A 21,422-nucleotide genomic window follows, 5' to 3' on the forward strand; every position below is an offset into this window, starting at 1 on the left:
TATATAAAGAAATGACACATGAATAGAGGGGTTACTTAACTAATAATCGTCACAACGTTAAGATGACTAAGTACGTAGTTGATGTTCAAGGCTTTAAAACCGTGCACAATGAATTTATTTTTAAAGAGGTCGCTATTATACCTCTACAAGAAAATGCTACACCGTCAGTTTTTGTCTTTAAGCCCCTATATTCTTGGGCACAGCTCTTACCTAAGAACAAATGTGAAAATCGATGGTAGGAGTTTAATTACCACGGTCTTCGTTGGAGCTCCGGAGAAGTTCCCTGCGAGGATCTAGCTACAACCTTTCCAGCCATTATTAAAGAAGATGATGTTATTTACGTAAAAGGTCTTGAAAAAATCGAATGGTTGCGCCGTGTACTATTTCATAGGTACATTACTCATAGTATGATTATACGCTTTACTGAATATTTGCATAATATAATTATTTTTATAGGTACATTTATGATATGAAGCAATGTCCAGCTTTATAAAAAATTAGAATGGATGATATCGAATGCATGAATCACCAATTTAATTCAGCTCATTGTGCTGTGAAGAATGCTACAGCTTTAAAAAAATGGATTTTAAAAGAGCAGCAACGACAAAACGATATTTTTTAATCAATGTGCTACGACTTCCCTTTCTTTAAGTATAACTCCGGTTTATTGGTGGTGGTAACAATCGGCTAAGAATATTATCTGTACCGAGGAAACTCTAAGATTAGGAACCAACACACAAACAATGATAGTGTTTATATGTCGGAGGGCGAAGTCGTTGCCCTGTGTAAAAGAGCGAAATTGCTTAGATTGCCGATTATATGAAATATTTAAAAATAATTATTATTAAGTTTTAAAATTTATCTGTTGAATAATCAAGTAATTCCTGCACCATGTACAGCAATTGTTTATTGATTATTACTTTATTGAATTCTCCTAAATATTCCTTAAATTTAATTAATTTAATACTTTAATGTCTTTTTTATTTTGTTCAATATTTTTCTAATTTAATATCTCTTTTATTTTTTCATTCCTGCCCCTTTTTGGGGTACAGATAATATTCTCAGTTTATATAAACGTTTTTAAATCTTAACAGCTATTTTTACAGTTTTTATCTTAAACTATAAAAGGAACTCGCAATCTTACGTGGAGGGGAAGGTTTGCTTAAATAAGTACAATTAATTTATTTTTAATCATCTTATATTTATTCAATCATATGATTCTAAGTAAATTGTATCTTCAATTTTTACATGTATTAATTATATTTGAGTAATCGCAATTATTTACGTTAATAATAAAAAGAAGGAAATATATAATATACTCGATAGTTGAGAATTTACTTAAAATTTATCCGCCTTTTTAATAGAAAATTTTATTTAAATGACAATTTGAATTTTCCCTCCTTAATATGTCTGCTTAAACACGTTAGGTCAGACTAATACGAATTTTTATTATAACCACGGAATGTTAGGTAACTACTTATCCTACCAAGTCACGTAAGGTTAGGTCGTTCTCAGGGCCCTTGGGTGTCTTGAGCACTGCTCAAGTCGTCGACCCAGGAACTTCGCCTAAGAACGTGGTCGCTAACCCTAGTGCCATGACTACTTGGGGATGCGTCGTCTCCACGCTTAAAGCGGTCGAGCACCGAAAGTCCAAGTAGAAACCTGTTGGTGGAAATGTTACCTGTTGGTCGTGTACAACTAACTTTTCAGCTATCGGCCTTTGTACTTCGTCTTTTTCTCTCCCTTTGTGCTCGTCGCGGTAATGTACCGGTGCACGGGAAAGTTCCAAGTCTGGGTGAGCAACGGATTTACCGCGTCCCAGGCTCGCTGAAAGAGGACTTCTTTAATATTACGCACTGGTGCCTTTTATGCTACCGTTGTTTCCTTTTGGGTAGCAGGTTTTCCCTTCTTTGGGTGAACGCGCTCTAGCATTTTCTTAACGCACTAGACGCACATTCCCCGCGCGTGGCGTTCAAATTTGAATTTTCAAATAGGAATTTTTTATAAATGAAATATATGTATATATATAAAAAAATGTGAACCCTTGAATTATCTATTGGACGGATTTTTTTTATTACAAGAAAATATAATTAATAGAAGAATATAAATGTAAATGTTGAACGTATATTATAAATGCTAGGTCATAGAAGTGCCCCCTTGCAGTACACCTGATACACAATACTTATGCAATAAATTAGTTCTCCGTGAATCTATGTCGTTTTTTTTCATTCACGCCTCCTCATTACTGCGCCGATTAAAATTATTCGTATTTACTGACTCTAGTCATTGGCGAGGTACTGCGGTGAAGAGGAGTAAGCCAAGCAATGTTGGGATACGCTTTCGGTTATAAAATGGTATACATGTTCTCTGGCAACACGCATCACTCGATACGCCCGCTCTTGAGAAAAAAATATGATGCTGGTACATTATACGCCTAAATAAGAAGCGAAGAGTTATCGGCCACGGCTCACACATACGTGTATCCTAGCATGACTCATTGCACCCGCTTTTGCTAAGAAAAAAGTATTACACTGGTACATTATACGCCCATAAATAAGAAGCGAAAAGTCATCGGCCACGGCTAACACATCCGTATAGATAAGAAATAATAGCTCCATTACTTGACAAGGTACTGCGTTGAGTAAGCCAACGTTGGTCGCAGCTGAACGGGATACGTGATCCGCTACATCCACTGATAAGAAATACACGTTCATGCTTGATCATCTTCCTCTCGCGCTGTACGTTGGGCTTGTCACACCTACAACTTTCGGACCCATCCTGATAACATCGGAGCTTGATTCGCGGTCGGAAAGGAAGGGAGCTGTCAGTACCATCCGACATCACAGCATCCGGAAGAGGCCCCCTTCCCCTGACGTTACCATCCAAGTAGTTCGCACCACCCACCGCCCCTACCGCCCGTGCCCCTCCTCCCACCGCCCGATCAGCCTCTCCCCCACCACCGCCTCTCCTCTTCCGCCCGATCAGCTTCTCCCCCCACCACCGCCTCTCCTCTACCGCCCGATCAGCCTCTCCCCCTACCACCGCCTCTCCTCCACCGCCTCTTCTCCACCCACAGCTATAGCTAGATCCTCTCCCCCCACCACTACCTCAGGGGGGAGCTGGGGGGGTGCCAGAACTGCCATGGTTTACCTACTCCAAGCATTTAAGGTGGTTCTTCACCTAACCCATTTACTTAAACTTACAGGTAAACTTGAAAGGATTGTTATTAAAGTTATAATCGTATTTATATCGATATTTATATCGATATTTAATCGTAAACGAAATGTCTGCCGTGTAAACTGCGGCAACGTCTGCTTGAGTAGGAGCGTACATGCCATTTTCAGAACCTTGCATCAAAAAAAAATTTTTTCATAACTCTTACTCTGACTTTATTAGCTTGTTTATTTGTACGTAAATGCAATGATATTATAGTCAAGTGCCAGTAAAACATATTTTAGGTTGCAAATAATAAGCTAATCGAAAATTAGAAAACCACAGGGTCCCGTGTCGCTTTGATACGGCACCATCGTGAAGAACCACCTTAACACTAGAGTTGAACATCACTAAAAATCACTTTTATTTCATACAAACAGCCACAGTAATACAGTGGTTTAGGTTGGAGTTCTTGAAATTTGGCTCGTCTGGTAACGCAGGTTCATTGGGTTTGGGACTCAGTCTTTACTTACTTGACTTAGCACCTCTGAGAATCTGTTTTCTCAGGTGTATATTTTAACTGTGTTTAAATGGTCCGAAAGCAATGTACAATAAGGCTTCCTTTGCTGTAAAAAGTGATTAATACCACAAGTAAGTCTGAGGTGATTTTACACAATGCCGATGATGATAGCACATTTATGCATAGTAACACAGTATTGCTGAGCCTATTAAAGACAGTTTTTAGAAATGGCTATAAAATTAAAAAAAAACTTTTACCCCTAAAGCACTGATAAATAGATGATAATAGTGTTGTTGTAGTGAACCTCACATGATAATCCGCACGGTAAAAGAGGCGGAAATTCAAATGCAGGTTTACAAAAAAATGCCAACTAATGTAGAAGCACTTAAACTTTATGCCTATACTCTTGAGTTGCAAGAGAGGTAGCAAGAAAGTAGAATTAATTGTTCTACCTTCTTATACATCGTAAAAATTAGACGTCAGTGTTATCGCCTTTGGCGAGTGTCCTCCTTCTTCTTATCTTATTCACTATGATGCTCCAGTCTTTCTTCTCCAAGAGAGGAGAGCTAGACCAGCCTTAGCTTTTTAGTGGCGAATTCCATTCAGACAAAGAGCGTTTTCATGTATCGCAAAATATTGCGTAATGTTTTTCTCATCGTGTGTGGCAAGTATTCATTGTCATTTTTTATAAACGCACGTAGACATTATATATACCTCAGTTATTGTTAAACACTTAGGATAAATGAGAAGGGGGCTATCCTTTACGAATAGTCAGTTTTGGATGAAGCTAACACTAGTCCACAACGTCGAGAGAGCATCAAGGAGATTTAAAATACTAATAGTAAAACAAAACGTCCATTACGTTTATAGTAATTTGTAACATTAAAATTCAAGTAAAAATAAAAGCATAAAATAAGTTGTTACGAGGAAAAAAAATGTTGCCCGGTAGTGTCTTGAACCTAAATTTTTCGGATTTAGTTTTTGTGTGAGCAAAAGAGCTTAATCACTTCACTAAAACAGTTATGGGTTATTTTAGTATTAGGTTTAGAGGCTATAGAAGTAGGAAGGGCTTAGTTAATAGGTATGGTAGGGAAAGTTTCCCTATTGAACTATCCGTCAACTAACTCCTATGAAAAAATTGATTTTTATGTATGTTGGTAGTTACCCAGATCGCTGAGTAAAATAAAATATAAGCTTACATAATATCATTAAAAGCACTCATGAACTAATTAAGATTTTCTATCTTATTAATCAGGTTATGATGACATTGCAGCTACTTAACATGATTACTTGTTATAAAAAGCTGTCTTATTAAGCATGCTATGAATCATTGTATTTCAATTATGTTTCTCTTTCATGGTACACTATAACAATAATAGAAAATCATAGTATGTTTTAACCGTCTGTCGTCACATTTGTTATTAGACTATTTGAGCTCCAAATTATGATTAACAATTCAGGCATGATTTATTATTTGAAGCTGGGAACTGGGCATTATTCTTTTTCCTATGAAACAGCTGCCTACGTGGATTTTATAAATGCTGTGATAGTAAATTATACTGGAAGTAAACAATTATTTAATGTGTTATTTCTGATGATATTTTTTATTACTGATAACGTTTATTTTGGTTCTTAGGTCTTTACTTTTGAGATGCAAGGAGAGTAGAGTTAAGCAAATAAATAGATTCAATTTTAAACACCCTTTTTAGTAACGCAATTTGCTCTAAACTTTAAAAATTCCTATAGTAAAAAAAATACCAGAAAAATCACCTTTCATGCAAGATTGTTTTAGTTTTAAATATTTTCTTTTTCTCTCTTTTCTTATTCCTTGCTCTCTCTTTTTCTCTTTCTTTCACATAAAATAATAATTATTATAATATCTCACTAAGTGATAACGATTATAATACTAGGACGTACTAGGTTGTCATAATAATATTTGAGACCATTTGATAAGTCTGATGCAGTAGTAAATTAATTAAAACAGTAGCCTTTACGATACGTTTTGAGTGAGAGAAAGAGAGGAAATGAATAATTATTTTTTAATAAAATTATCTTTTAGGTGAGCAAGCATTGGCGATCCAAAACCGAATAATATAATAATATTTATTATTATTATTATTATCTTAGTATTATTTCTTAATAAGAAGTGCGCTTAGGCGAGCAATTATCGCAGAGTAGCAATTTGATTATTTTTTAGTATTATTTATAATAACATGTGCCCTTAGACAAGTGATTATCGGGAATTAAAAACCACACTGTGTTTCGGTATGGTTTATGAACAGAGTATAGTTCTTTGGGCAAGCAAACATGGACGATTAGCAAATCAACTATTCAAAGTACCATTTATCAATAATAAACTGTGCCCTCAGGCAAGTAAGCATCGGTTATTATAAGCCCAACGGTGTTTTAGTATGTTTAATTAACAAAATATATTTTTGGGCAAGTAACTATCAGGGATAATTGAATCAGCTGTTTTTAGTATTATTCATTTATAAAATGTGCTCTTAGGCGAGCAAGCATCAGTGATTAAAAACTTAATTGTTTTTTAAGTATTGTTAATGAATAAAATGTTCCCTCAGGTGAGCAATTATCGACGATAAGAAATCGCACTGTGTTTCAGTATAGTAAATTAACAAAATAAATCTTCTGGCGAGAAAGCATCTGGGATTAGCAAGTCAGTTGTTTTTAGTATTATTTATTTATAAAATGTCCTCTTAGCCAAAACCGCATTAGTGATTAGGAGTCATTATTAGCACCGTATTAGCGTTGGCAATTAGCAACTCGAACGGCTATTAGTATTATCTTAATAAAATGTGTCTTAAAATGAGATCTTCATCTTTATTTACCTTACAACGTCCTAAAACGTCATTTATTTTTCCTAATTAAAAGTATTTTAAAAATTGATTGCAAAAAAAGCACTTTTCCATTTCAAACACGTTTGATCATAAAATGAATAAGGACAGTAGGCGTGGCCTACCTTAGTGGCTTACTGAGCCGCTGATTCCGCTTATCAGAAAACAAAAAGTCGATTTTGTAATAGATGTTCAAAGTACTTCTAATTACTAATAATTTATGGCATTCTAGGTAGTTGTAGAGTAAATGTAGATGGAGCCAAATACTTTAAAAAAGTGTACCTAAGTTGGCTAACAACTTTTTTATGGCCATTTTGCGAGAGGACATTTTTTTAATTTTTGCTGTAGTTTGCGAAACGTACAAAATCAATTAAGCTGTGTATGTTAAATGTGTATATTAAAAACTAGTAAGCAAATTTAGTGTGTATATTAAGAACTATATTAACTGCCTTGGGGCCAAATTTCAGCTTTAATTACTGTGCAGAATACGATTTTTTGAGTTTCGAAAAAATGACTCCAATGGCAGTTTTTTGAGATTTACCAAAAAACGACTGAACTGATTTGAACTCAACGCAGCTCATTTTGTTTGTCCTGAAATTGCACGTCTTTCTTACACAACACTTTTTTATGTTTGATTCTCCAGTTTTCTTCTAGACGCGGAAAACATGTTTTGGCCTTTTTTGCCAATTTTTTTGGGGCTTTTGCTGACATTTCTGCTTGTTTAACTCTATGTTAATTTGTTACTATGCATTAAAACTACTGCTCTATTTTTTCAAGCTAGTTAGAGTTTTCGTAATATCAATATGATTTTTAGCTAATGCTTCTCTACAAAGATTTAGAATTGCCAATGCTTGCTTTCCTAAAAGCACGTGTTATTTATAATTAATAGTAAAAAAAAAATAGTTAGATTGCTTATCTCTAAGTTTTACTTGCCTAGGTGCACGTTTTGTCAATAAATAATTTTGAAAAGTAGTGGTGTGTAATCACTGATGCTTGCTTGCCTAAGAGCACATTTTTCACAAATGACTTAAATTCATAAGCTGGGGATTTCCTCATGTCAATGCTTCCTCAGATAAAAACATTTTAGTAATGTTATTAAATTATATTAAAAATCTATTGCGGTTCTAATCGTCTATGCGTGCTCGTCCATTTATATACTTCGTTAACTTACTATATACTAAAAAACTGTCAGGTTTTCATTGACCGATACTTCTCTTCTAAGGGTACATTTTATAAGTTAATAGTGCTAAAAAAATTGTTGGATCTTTATCATAGATGCTTGCTTACCTAATGAGATATTTGTCAACTTACTACCCTAATAGTCTGTAGGAATAATGTTCGATAGTACTGATTCACCTGAAGGTGCAGTCTATTAATCAAGAATACTGAAACACTGTTAGCATTCTAGTCACAACTGCTCCAAAAAGTGCATATTTTAAAAGTAAATGATTTTAAAAAACTGTATGTATTCTCATAATTCATGCATACTTGCCTGAGAGTGCTTTCTAATCTTGAATAATACTAAAAAACTAATGGGTTCCTAATGGCCAATGCTTGCTTGCCCCACGATATATTTTGATTGATTAACTATACCAATAAATTGTTGGGTTGCTAATTTCGAATGCTTTCTTGCCTGATGGTACATTTAAATTATAAATAACACTAAAAAAAAATTTAGTTTCTAATAGCCGGTGTTTCTCGCTTAAGGGCATATTCTAGTAATAAATAATACTTAAACTTGTTGGGTCTCAAATTACTAATGCTTGCTCTGCTCAAATCAAATTTTATTGATAAATCATATAACAAACTGTTGGCGGCCTAATAGCTAATGCTTACTCTTCTAAGTGCTTATGTTATTTATAAATATTATTAAAAAAAACTTTGATTTCCAATGGTTGATGCATCTTGTCTCACGGCACATTTTTTAAATAGATGATACCATGAGACCATTAGGTTTTTAATTACTGATGCTTGCTTACCCAAGGTCTCACTTAACTAATAAATAACACTAAAAAAAGCTGCATATTTTTTAGCTGATTCTCGTGCCTAAGGGCACATTTTATTAATAAATAATACTTCGAAAACTGTTGGGTTTCTTATCACCGATGCTTGCTTGCCGTTCTATCCTGTCTTTCTTTACTGTGATAAACAACACACCCTGACACTGAAACTGTTAACACTTATTCTACTGAAAGCTTTAACTAGTTTTTTAGAGATAGTGTTTGGTTTTCTTAATAGTTGAACCGACAAAGAATAACAATACACGAAAAAATATCATTTTCCGCCCTCGGGTGGTTGTGGGAGGCTGGTACTTCCTCGGGCAAAAAAGCAGTTTTCCGATACTCGTTCGAAAAGTCTCCTTTACGAACCTCGTTACGGACCTCGCCTTCGGCTCGGGCCGCAAACCTCTCGGTTCGCAAACAAAGACTTTTCAAACTCGTAGGAAAACTACTATTTCTTGTGTCTTTTCATGTGTTTTTTTTACCATGTGCCCGAAATGTAACTGCCGCTCATTATCACTTTGGGCCGACGGGCAGAAAAGTTTTTTGCGCCCTCTGGGCCCAAAGTGATTTACCGGGCGCAAAGTGTGCCCACGGGCACAAAATTGCACTTTGCGCCCTCGGTAAGAAAAACATTATACGCGACTCGGGCACCAACATACAACAATCTCGCCCTTCGGGCGCTCATGTTTGTACTTTGATGATAATGCATTCTTCTTAATCTTAAATAGGTTTATCTTAAGTAACATATATTTAAACTTTATTTTTCTTAATGCTTTTAAGTAAAAAAATTTTTTTCTATTTATAAGCAGATAATTGATAACACAGTAAAAAAATATGTACTATTGATCTTTATAAACCTTACGTGCATACAAATAAATACTATGATTTTTTCACTGAAATCTGGTAGGTGTGGTGAAATGCGTGCAGAAGGGTGCATATATCTTTCTATACTTTCTATGGATAAATGTATGAGTTATTCTACATTATTTTCAAACTACCTTTTATATTACCTTTTATTGACCTTCTCTACTGCCTCCTCCTGCAGCGACTATAACCATCTATAAAATTTCAGGTTCAGAAAGAAATAAAACAATAGTTTAATTTTTTGTAAAAAAATTTTTCCGGATCATTTCCAAAAAATGTATATAAAATTTTTTGAGTATTTTACATGATATTAGCAAATTAAAAAATTATACTTACATGTGAAAGTGCTTGACTTTTTTTATTTGACAAAGAGTCATCCATTAAGTTTATTTTCAATTTTTTTTAAATTTCTTACTGCTGAATTATTTCGCGGTTAAAATTTTTTTTGCCTTATGTTTAGTTGCTTTATAAGATTATTGTTTTTTCCAAACTTTAAATTGACAAGCGTAAGCAATTTTTTGAAATATTTACATATTTTATTGATGCTGCAGAATTATTCATTTCTTTGTGCTGATACGTAGCTTTTCGAGGTTTTCACTAGTTTACAGGTGTACTTTTGATTTCATTCTCCCAGAAATCAATTGTTGTTTATTTTAAAAATTTTTTTTCTCATGAATCAATTTTTAACTCCGACAAAATCAGAAACTCTTATGGTTTTTAAATAGTTGAAATAGATTTTAAGGATTTAGCTTCATTTTTTTTTACTGGGTTACCGCAATAGTCTATTAACCTAGTCACCGGCGCCACCCACTTAGCGTCTATGTGTAAGGGTATATTGCCGCACCCATTTACTAATCCCTTAATTTATATCACACCCATCATACCATGGGTACAGTTGGAATATCTCTGGTGGAATATCTTCCCCGTTAAGCTGGAGTTCCCTGCACCAATGGTTCATCGGTTCCACTTGCCAGTGTGTAGCCTTTACACAAAAAAGACCGTATTTCAGGACGTCCACTCTTCGCTGGTTAGACCGGCACTCTCTACCAAAGCACCGGGTCTAGGATAATTAGCATTCCCGGAGAAGCCCCATGTTTTAGGGATCACCCTTCGTTGGTAAGACCGACGATCCCTGCCTGGCGCATCAAATCCATTAATCTCCACCTACATTCCTAACTTTGTTTCGCATTTGCCAGAGCCTGAACCCCTGTGGGGCGAGGAAAAAATCCTGGAATCACTCTTATACAAAATTTCATGGAAAAACTTGCCCCTAAACAGCTAGGGTAGCATAGAAACTTTTTCCGGTGATAACAGTTTAAAAAAAATCTTCACTTACTGAAAATCGAACCCACGACCCTTAGAACGACGTTGTATCGGGAACAAGCACGCTTACTTCTGAGCTGATGCCACTTCTGATTTAGCTTCAATATTATTTCACATTTTGTCTTAAATTTATTGATAAACAATACGGTTTTAACAATTTTAATACAATTCTGTGATTTTTTCTTGGTGATTTTTGTGATACTTATGTGTTAAATTTCATATAAATGGACAATACTTATCGTTTTATACCATTTAGACGTAGTTGGCTTATTCTTTTATACAACCAAAGTTTTTGGTTTTTATTGCCATGTTACAAAAAGACTTTTAAAAATTTTTTAACAAATTATCTTAATCACTACCTCTTGAACAAAGACTTAACTTATTGCAAAGAGAAATTTAGCATACGTTTAATCGTTGGCTCATAGATTTTTTTTAAATTTCCGTTTATTTAGCAGATGTCGTTGCATTGATTTTTTCAGGTGTAGTCATTCTGTTGTTAGAATGTTACGTAACAAGGAAATTAGTATGCTGTAAACAGCATTCTTGAACTTGATACTATAAGTATGAGCTAATACTTATCAAGCCGTGTTAGAATCAGTAATAATTTGTTCCACCTTTTTCTAAAAATTTTTTTTTTTTTTTTTTTTTTTTTTTCTAAACTACGGACTGTGTGTCTCAATTACAAAGGACTGTTGTATACAACACTCATAATTGCCATAACATTTTAATAACGTTGCAGTATACATCTTGGTTCTTTAATATATACAGTTTAAACTGTAAAGCGATGTTTCAGTTTAAAAACCCTAATTACATGTTAATTTTAGCTTTCTTCAATGTTTCTTTTGTTTTTTAATGTACGTATATCAAAATGTTTGTGTAATGAACTGCTAGTTTCTAAAACTTAAACATTTCTTGTTAAAATAGGGGTAAATCTACTCCTTTAACAACAGTCGAATTTCTAAATAAATTACTTAAGATAAGTTTTAAACTCGTTTAAAATCTTTAAAAGCATTATGCTTAAGTGGTTAGTACCTAGAGTTAACAGAAGACGGATTCCTTCTAGCGTGTGTGTGTTACCCGCTAGTGACTTATATGGACAACATTTTTTAATGTATAAATGATAAGGGTGTTCATGAGAAATATATTAAAGCTGCGTTTACTCTCTTATGTTAGAACTCTTGTTCATTAAAAAGCTTCGAAAATCTCACAGGCAAGGTGTAATTTAAGGAATCATTTTATTAAACCATCAGAAGCCCTAAAGAACTCTTTTTTATTGTGACTTTTGTCACCGCTTTCTTAAATGAATCTACGCATCTTGGACCACGAAAATAAGCATCCTGGTAAAAAATGCGGGATTAAGTTTGCCATTTGTTTTCAAAGGTTTTTGTAGTGAGTATCAATAATAAATTGTTTTTGACAGCTGAATTTATTTGGAAAACTGTTTTTTCGCCCAATAACAGCATGGAAAAGTACTTTTCTGATTGTAGCATTTTTCTGTCGGATTTATTAAAGGATACCTTTTATAAGAAATTAAGGTATTCAAAAGATCTACAAAATGAGCCACGATGGTTAACAATCGGATAATTGGTTCAGTTGCAAAATTCAAATAATCGCTAAAATAGCGGTTTTTTAAAATTTGTTTATAATTAATAAACAATCAATCTCAAACGTCTTATAATGCCAAGAAATTAAAACGCGAAGCTCTTGTATGGCACTACACCTCCTCCTAACCTAGATGTTGTATGTTTAACTGTTTTCGCACAATTGCAATTGTTTATAAAAAAGTGATTTTTTAAAAATTAATTTTTTCTGCAGGATGGCATCCTACAGTGTCTCGCAGGAGCTATCTTTATTCGTAAATAATTCTACTGAACATTCCTGGTTGACTTAGTTTAATTTTCGCAATAGATGAATGGTAAAATGCGCTGCAAAAAAAAGCTTCATTGCAAATTAAATACTATCAACAATTTAAGAAAATCTGTACTGGACCTTTTTTATCAAAAATGTTGAATCATTTTCTAAATTTCAATTTAAAAAAAAACAGTACGACCCACAGAAGCTCAGATAACTTAATACTTAAATATAAAAAAAAAAAAATTGATAATCATTAACTACTGATTTCCATTGAAAACACAATGCAAAAGTGATGGTTACTTGCGTGGTGTCCACCCCAATCGAGGCTTGGGGGTACCCCCTCCTCTGTAGCTGCTTACGTGTGGCTGACGCAGAATCTGATGTCGCGCGCTCAAAATCGCTTGTGGTCTAAAAATCTTTGATATCTCGGTTTCCGTAAGTTGTGAAGCGACATTTTTTTTAACTGGGGTAGGTTGTGAAAATATTACCTTCTGTGCACTTTATGTTTGATTTAAAGGTTATTTGCAGATTCTAGTGAGCCTCTTTTAATGAACCATTTTCGATACAACATAAGTGCGTATTTCTATTGATGTAATACCTCTATGCCTTGAATTACCTGTGGTATCTTTTTGACTAACTCTGAAAAATTTATGGTGTAACAATTTGTATCTTATATAACTTTTCGACAAAACGTATGATGTTTGATATTAATTGTATTATTGTGTTTAAGCAGCAACTCTTTAAAGATGAAATAATTACACGACAATTATGATTTTGTATGAAAAATTTTATTTTGTCTATCTTGTATAATTTAAATAAATAATCAACCTTTTTTTTTTTTTTTTTTTCGTTTGGATAAAAATAAAGAAAATACTAGTACCTGAAAATTACGTTATTTTAAAACTTACAGAAAATACGACGTCATAAAGTATGTATTATACACGAATGTTCTACGATGAAGCACAAAAAAAATGAGCCCAGATGTATAAAAAACGCTTTAAAACTACATTTTAAAGGTAGAGCATTTGCAAAAAAGTATCAAGCGTACATACATGACTTTTGTATTGTCTTTTCACTGGAAATCGGTGGTTAATGATCATCGAATTTTTTTTTTTTTTTGCAATATAAGTATTGAATTGTCTATAAAGTAGCTTCTATGGGTGGTAGAGCATTTTTGTTTTATTTGAAATTTAGAAAATAATTCAACATTTTTGATAAAAAAGGTCCAGTACAGATTGTCTTAAATTGTTGATAGTATTTAATTTGCAATGAAGCTTTTTTTTGCAGCGCATTTTACCATTCATCTATTGCGAAAATTAAACTAAGTCAACCAGGAATGTTCAGTAGAATTATTTACGAATAAAGATAGCTCCTGCGAGACACTGTAGGATGCCATCCTGCAGAAAAAATTAATTTTTAAAAAATCACTTTTTTATAAACAATTGCAATTGTGCGAAAACAGTTAAACATACAACATCTAGGTAAGGAGGAGGTGTAGTGCCATACAAGAGCTTCGCGTTTTAATTTCTTGGCATTATAAAACGTTTGAGATTGATTGTTTATTAATTATAAACAAATTTTAAAAAACCGCTATTTTAGCGATTATTTGAATTTTGCAACTGAACCAATTATCCGATTGTTAACCATCGTGGCTCATTTTGTAGATCTTTTGAATACCTTAATTTCTTATAAAAGGTATCCTTTAATAAATCCGACAGAAAAATGCTACAATCAGAAAAGTACTTTTCCATGCTGTTATTGGGCGAAAAAACAGTTTTCCAAATAAATTCAGCTGTCAAAAACAATTTATTATTGATACTGACTATAAAAAAGTTTTAAAACAAGTGGTAAACTAATTTACGCACTTAAAAAAAAACACACACACATCGGAGCGTCTTTCTTTCCGGGTCTATCTGTCTGTTTCTAACTTATTACACATGTTAAATAATATATTAGTCCATATCCAAAGAAATAACACTTTATATTAAAAAATCACTATCCTTAAGAAGACTGCTGCCACTGATTTAAGAATGAAGAGCTATAAAAATCAGTAGAAAATCAATTAATCATCCTGGTAAGACTGTTGACTCTAAACCATCAATTCTATGATTGAATCTAAATGATCCTTAATAACTATAATGAACTAAACTGCTGTTTAATTATTAAGTTACATAATATAATTCAAACACAAAAAGTTTGTCAAAATATGATTTATACTCGTAAATTTTAAATATTGTCATAAATTAAAACTTAATACTACATTTTTTAAATTAATTTTGACAATAGGACGGAGAACTTTCTCAAGACTTATACACTTTTCACGAAGCTGTATCTGCATTACAAATGTTAGAAGAAGAAGTATTAGACATGCATAAAATAGTTATTGATCAAACGACCAAATTTTTGAACTCTGCACATAGCATTTTTAGTATGACACATGAAGTTGATTATGATCAAGAAGGTAAATTTATGAATTTTCTAACTTTCAAGTTCTTATTCTTATTTCGCACTGAAATTATTTTTTGTAATTAATAGTCTGTTGTTTAATATCATCGTCATGTCAGCGTAGATAACTTTCCTAAATAATTTGTTTTTTATAAATTTCTTAATCTGAAAGGTGTGCTGTAACATTTATTAAGTATTTAATTAGTTCTATATGTCGTTACCAAAATATCATTAGCGTTGTAAATAACAGTTATCAGTACTAAAAAAGGCAAAAAACTGGAGAGATAAAGTAATGAGAGAAATTATATTTTGAACGACACATAAGTACAATTTTATAGTAACACTCAGCATACAAATTATTGTTTTAGTGTAATTAAAATCTGAATATTCAATGATTATTAAATAAATATTGTTCTCATAATAATAACTATTTTTCACAGCCTCATTAGTTGATAGTAAAGCTGTTGATTCATTTTTAGTAGTAAGGAAGAAAAGGAGTCTATAGAGCATTATACATTCTACGTAATAGTTGAAATATATGCTTAGAAATTTATGTATCCTCAAGAAATTAATCATGCGATGCATTTACACGTTGTAATTTTATAGTAGTGTAAAGTTAAGATGCGAGAAAATTTATCTCAAATCATTTACTTCTTTCCTGTGTCTTATTACATACACTTGTAGTTTATGAAAATTTCAGTACAGCTTTTTTTTGTGGATAACATTCTGAAATTCAAAGTGATTGTTGGCTTTTTTAGCTAACAAGGGCTTGTTATGCACAGCCAAAAAAATTTTGTAAAGAATGGGGGAGGATATACCTAGTATTTGCTTCGTCGAGCAATTTAAAATAGTACCACTTTCAGGGGAAAATGTGTCCATACTAACTAACAAGAATACACTCTTATAGACAATGATTTGTTTTAAGCGTTTATTTCAACAATGATGTAACTTTCACAACTGATGTAATTTCTTTGGATGTTGAGTATACTGCTATGTTTTGTGAAGGAGTGTTGCGGTTTTTCTTGAATATCAACTCAATTCATAGAGTACTTTCAAGTCAGCACATTAAAAACTAATATATATTATGCTCACTCATACATTATATCTATTTCATCCGAGAAATTTACTTTTTATAATGACAATATGAAGAAAGCAGTTTTTGCTATTATCATGGTACCTAAGACTAAAAAAACTTTATTTAGTCACGAAAGATATATTATTGTTGAAACAAATGCTTGTAAAAAACATTGTTCGTAAGGGGCTGAGTAGTATTGTTCTTTAGTATCGACATCTTTTCCTCTGCGGGATGTTGTTTTAAATTGCTGCACGAAGCGAGTAACACCTTCGTCCATCAGAGTTATTATTAACCATTTATCAATTTCAACTATTGACAGTAGAAAAGGGCAGTAATGATTGGTTATTACAAGGGTATCTTAGTGATGTATGAGTAGAACAAATTTCTCTACTTAATTTACGAACTCGGTTCATTAATTCTTTGAATAAATTATAAGTATACTCCCTTCAAATAATGTTTCATGTTACTAGAAACCTATTGATGAAGTTGTAGTAGTTCTTGTTACATGAATGCCATCACTGCCCATGCGGCGCCAGTGCCCGAGAAATTGTTGAATAGCATTGGTTAAATATCATTTGTTTGGCAAGCGTATTTTTTTTTCAAGTTTGCAGCATATATCTAAAGTTAGAAAGAAAAACCTGCTGAGTGGAAAATAGTAGTTTTAGGATCCTGGGTGTAAAGTAGAAAAGTCCAACCCTGCAGTTTTAAGGAAAAAAGAGCAGCATAACCTTCTCAGTAAAACTAGCAGTTACTGCCTACTAGAAAAGTATTTTGGCGTAAATATAAAAATAACTCAAATGAACAGAAAAGACATATTATAATAATACGTAAGGTATTTCATAGATTTTAATACAAAGGGGATATTAGCTCCACGTTTAAAGTAAACTTTAGAGTCCCTAGTTAAAAAAAAAATTTAAGGCACACCTACGGAGAGCGGCTTTTTTCTTTCCCATGCATCCAGAAATACGAGAAAATTTGTGAACATGCAGAAAGTAGAGGAAGACTAATTTTTTTAGCTTTTCTTGAGAAATTGCTTAAAAAAACAAAAAATTTGATCAATACAAAAAAATTAGAATATTCTGCTTAAAAATTTTTTTTTATAAGCTATCGAAATTCTGTGTAGAGGCTTTCAAAGCGCTTGAAGAAAGCTTTTAAATAAACAGTAATTAAGTTAAATTGCCAAGTTCGCCGAAAAATACAGGTGTTTAAAATTTAGGCTTCGGATGAAAGAAACAATTTCAATTCAAGCAAAAAATACTTTGAACTACCTCAACTTTTGACCAGCTTATTATTCTTGACTTTATCAGAACTAAAATTAAAGAATTTTTTACAAGCTGTCAAAAAAGTCTTAGTTTGCTCAAAACTATTTGTTTGTGAAAAGTTGTGGCTGAGTAAAGTTTTGATTTTTTAACAAAAAGTACTGATCTTGATAATTTGAAAAGTAATTTTAACATCATTGGTGCCTTAATTAAAGTGCTTGGAAGAAGCATTAATTTTAGCTTTGTTGAAGTCCCAAGTAATAATTTAATAACAACCTACGGTTAATGATTTCTTACACATCACATCATTAAATCAGGCTTCTGTCGATTTTTTCTAAAATTACTTAAACTAATCGATAATTATACTTTCATCATAGTTTTTAACACTAGTGGTTGTTTATACGCTTTGTGTATGAAATAAAAATTTTGACACAATTATTTTCTTCAGTCTCGATCTTGACGATTTTTGAAGCAATTGAAAACCAGCCGTAACTTCTGATATAATCATCATTTTGTAAAAATTATATAGTACATAATGCATACATCTTGCACAGTAAAAGTCAGGAATAAGTATGTTAACACAATAAGTCTGTCACCTTCTTTTTTTATAATGAAATACCGTTTATAAGCTTTCTGCAAATGAAACTTCTTATATTTCTCATAATTTTAATTTTTATTAACAATAATGCATTTTTTACGCAGGCCATGCATTCAAATGATTGTTGCAAAAATTATACTTTATAGACGAAGCATCAATAAACACCCACTAGTGTTAAGGATTTCGATAAAAGTAGAATTCCTGGTGAGTTTAAGTAATGTTAGAAAAAATCAGTAGTAGCCTAATTTAATTATGTAATATGTAAGCCAATATTAACCGTAATTTTTTATTAGATTATTATTCTATACTTCAACAAAGCCTAAATTAAAGTATGTTCTGAGCACTTTATTTTAAGCTCCTATCAAGTTAAAAATAATAGTCATCTTGACAACTATGGATGGTTTTCAATTGCTTCTTAAATCATCAAGAACAATACTTTTTGTTAAAAAATCCAAACTTAAGTCAGCCATAACTTTCCACCTAACGAATATTTTTGAGCAAACTAAGACTTAGATAAAAGCTTATTAATGGTAGTTTTCCTACGAGTTTGAAAAGTCTTTGTTTGCGAACCGAGAGGTTTGCGGCCCGAGCCGATGGCGAGGTCCGTAACGAGGTTCGTAAAAGAGACTTTTCGAACGAGTTCCGGAAAACTGCTTTTTCGCCCGAGGAAGTACCAGCCTCCCAAAACCACCCGAGGGCGGAAAAAGTACTTTAATTTGAGCTTCGGTACAGTCAAAAATATTAATCTGTTTAGAAGTTATGGTGGCTTAAAGTATTTTTCGCAGAAATCGACCAAAGTTACAAAATCTAATCACTGCTCAAACGAAAGTTTTTTTGAAGCACTTTAAAAACCTTTTTATAGAATTTTTATAGCTTACATAGAAAAAAAATTGTTAGCCTAAGAGCTCACCATTTTTTGTATTGATCAAACTTTTCGTACTTGGAGGAAATTTTCCCAAAAAAGCTAAAAAAATTAATCTTCCTTTACTTTTTGCATGTTCACAAACTTTTTCGTGTTTTTAAATAAGTAAGGAAGAAAAAAAATTGCATTCTGTAGATGTGCTTTGACTTTTCTTTTTTTTTTAATAACTGGGAACTCTGAAGTGTACACTAAATGTGAAATGGCACAATTATATTGTAAGGAGTTATTCCCCTCATACTAAAATTAATCAAGCACCTTACTTATTATTATTACAACATTGCTTTACTATTTGTTTTAAATTGCTATTATACTTAATAATAACTAGTTAAGATATGCTAAATTTATCAAGTTGAATTCAAAGACTACGCACAAAACAAATAATACGTTCTATAAATCACGCGCCGTAAGATGGATAATCTATGTGCAAGAATTTTTAACGAATACGTGGAATCGATAGTGCGTAGAAAAATGACGTAGAGTATGTTAGCAAATAATCTGCGAATCGCCGATAAAAGGCATTGACGAGCAAGGAAAAGAATCCTTTTCCAGCAAGTCTAGAATGCGCAGATCTGCTGTACATCCAGACCTGGACTCTCCCGTACACCGTTACAAACCGTGACTCGTGCTTGCTCAGTGAACTAAAGACAGGACACGAAAGCAAACGGAGTTAAAGTGAGTGTTAGTATATCTATAGTGTGTTATAACCAGTGTATATTTGGACTTTTGGTAGTCGACCGCTTTTTTGCGTAAAGACGACGCATCCCAAAGTATTCGACAGTATCGATGGCGGGCATTCCTCTGATAAAGCATCAAGTCGATTACTCGAGCAGTACTCTTGTGCAAGGGCCTCAAGAACGATGTAACTCAACATAACCTCTTTGTGATAGGTGCAGAGCCCTTCACTAACACTTCGTGGCTGGGCTAACACTCTGATCAAGTTGAACTAATTGTAAGTAGAACTATACTAGAAGAAAGTTCCAGTGCTAGAATTAAAAAAATTACTTATTCCTCTAGTTTTAATTATTCATATCTGGTGTGGAAATTTTTCATGTTCACATATACGTGAAAATTTTAAGTGGATTCTGGTCTCTTCTCAGTCTTCCACTTAAAATAAATAAAATTATTAACGTTTTCATAATTGCGTAAATAATTCAAGTTAATAAGGTGTCGATTTAATAAATAATCATCTTATTGTACAAACCGATATAAAATTAAATAGAAAAAAAAGATTCCCACAATTTTTAGGTGTGCTTAATTTAAATAAGGTGTACTAATTAAAATAAGTTGTTCTACATAATTATATGGATACAAAAATGGGATATTTTATCAAACAAATTTGTAATGTAGTTTTTTAAGCATTATATCCTTAAATAACGTTTCTTTTTTTCTTGATCAAGTATATTTACACTGTATTACACATAAAAATTAAATACTCCAATCCCTTAACAGTTTGTATGCCTCCTCATCTGACCTCATCAGAAAAACTGACACCTGCTTTGTATCAGAAATGTCCTTGGCGTTGAAATAGTTTCCTAGGCGTTCGACGACTGTATCCCAATCCCCCTTTTCTAGACAAAATTCCAATTTGGTAGCTTCTGTAGCCATAGCGTCTTCGTCACTATCGAAGTCTTCTATGTTTTCACTTTCCGTACTCTCAGAATTATCCGCCGTATGCTGCTCTTCAACTTTATCTGCTTCTGCTTTGACAGCTTTTTTCAACAACTTCCTGAGATCGTCGAGTTTTTGATTCTCGTTGTGCGCGATATTCCGATTAACTTTTACTGTGATAACTTCTTCTTTATTTAGATCATAAGTCGAACTCAACATGACCGTGTCATGCGTCTAACTACCAAGTTTGAAAAATCCTCGTCGCCAAATGTAATGTTCCGGTACTAGGTTGCCGGGTTGAGTATCACACAGGAAATAGTTAGCAGTAAGGGTATCATGAAATAACTTGAATCATATCATGAAAATATCATGAAAATATCATTCGTAGTGCGGGTACACTATTTGGCTATAAAGCTGATAGTTATAATACTTATACAATCAGTACGTACACCGATAACTACTTACACCTGTGCGTAGCCTCGCGCTAGCTCGCTTACATACACTGCAAACTGTAATTAAAGGTTTTTTTTTTTCTATTTTAATGGGCACTTCAAAGTTGACTTGGCGGTTTTTTTTTAAAACACTTTTTCCAGAAATAGTATATCTTGCACAGAAATGTGTAAATACTTCTTAGGAAAAAATGTATCTAATCTCGAGCACGTTAAAGTTGGAATTGAGAAAGAAGACTGCAGATACGACAACACATCCGAACTATAATTTTTCATGAAAAAATGTCAAAAGTTCCCTAAAGACATTTTTTTTTGTTTGTTATTATTATTAACATAAAATACAATATTCAAACTAAGGAAAAATAATAATAAGCTGACTCTGAAGTTTGTAATAACATTTTAAAGTTTAATTTTAAGAAATCAATTACCATTTTAAGAGCCTTAAATGTATTCAAAACTTAAATGGCAATCAAGTCAATAGTTAATCACGAAACTTT

General features: G+C 32.8%; 1 protein-coding gene across 5 annotated transcripts in view; it reads left to right on the forward strand.

The window, feature by feature from the left end:
* The window catches only part of Klp10A (kinesin-like protein 10A), a 592,557-nt gene that overhangs the window by 512,883 nt on the left and 58,252 nt on the right, over positions 1–21,422 (forward strand). For all 5 annotated transcript variants that reach the window (XM_089594987.1, XM_089594986.1, XM_089594990.1 and 2 more), the window contains exon 10: positions 14,856–15,030. In XM_089594987.1, the coding sequence (XP_089451113.1) occupies positions 14,856–15,030 (175 nt within the window). The remainder of the gene's footprint in view (positions 1–14,855; positions 15,031–21,422) is intronic.

Source organism: Copidosoma floridanum, unplaced genomic scaffold (assembly GCF_036245765.1).
Source record: "Copidosoma floridanum isolate Cflo_tuat_1 unplaced genomic scaffold, Cflo_Japanese_pri ptg000022l, whole genome shotgun sequence".
Classification (NCBI taxonomy): Eukaryota; Metazoa; Arthropoda; class Insecta; order Hymenoptera; family Encyrtidae; genus Copidosoma; species Copidosoma floridanum.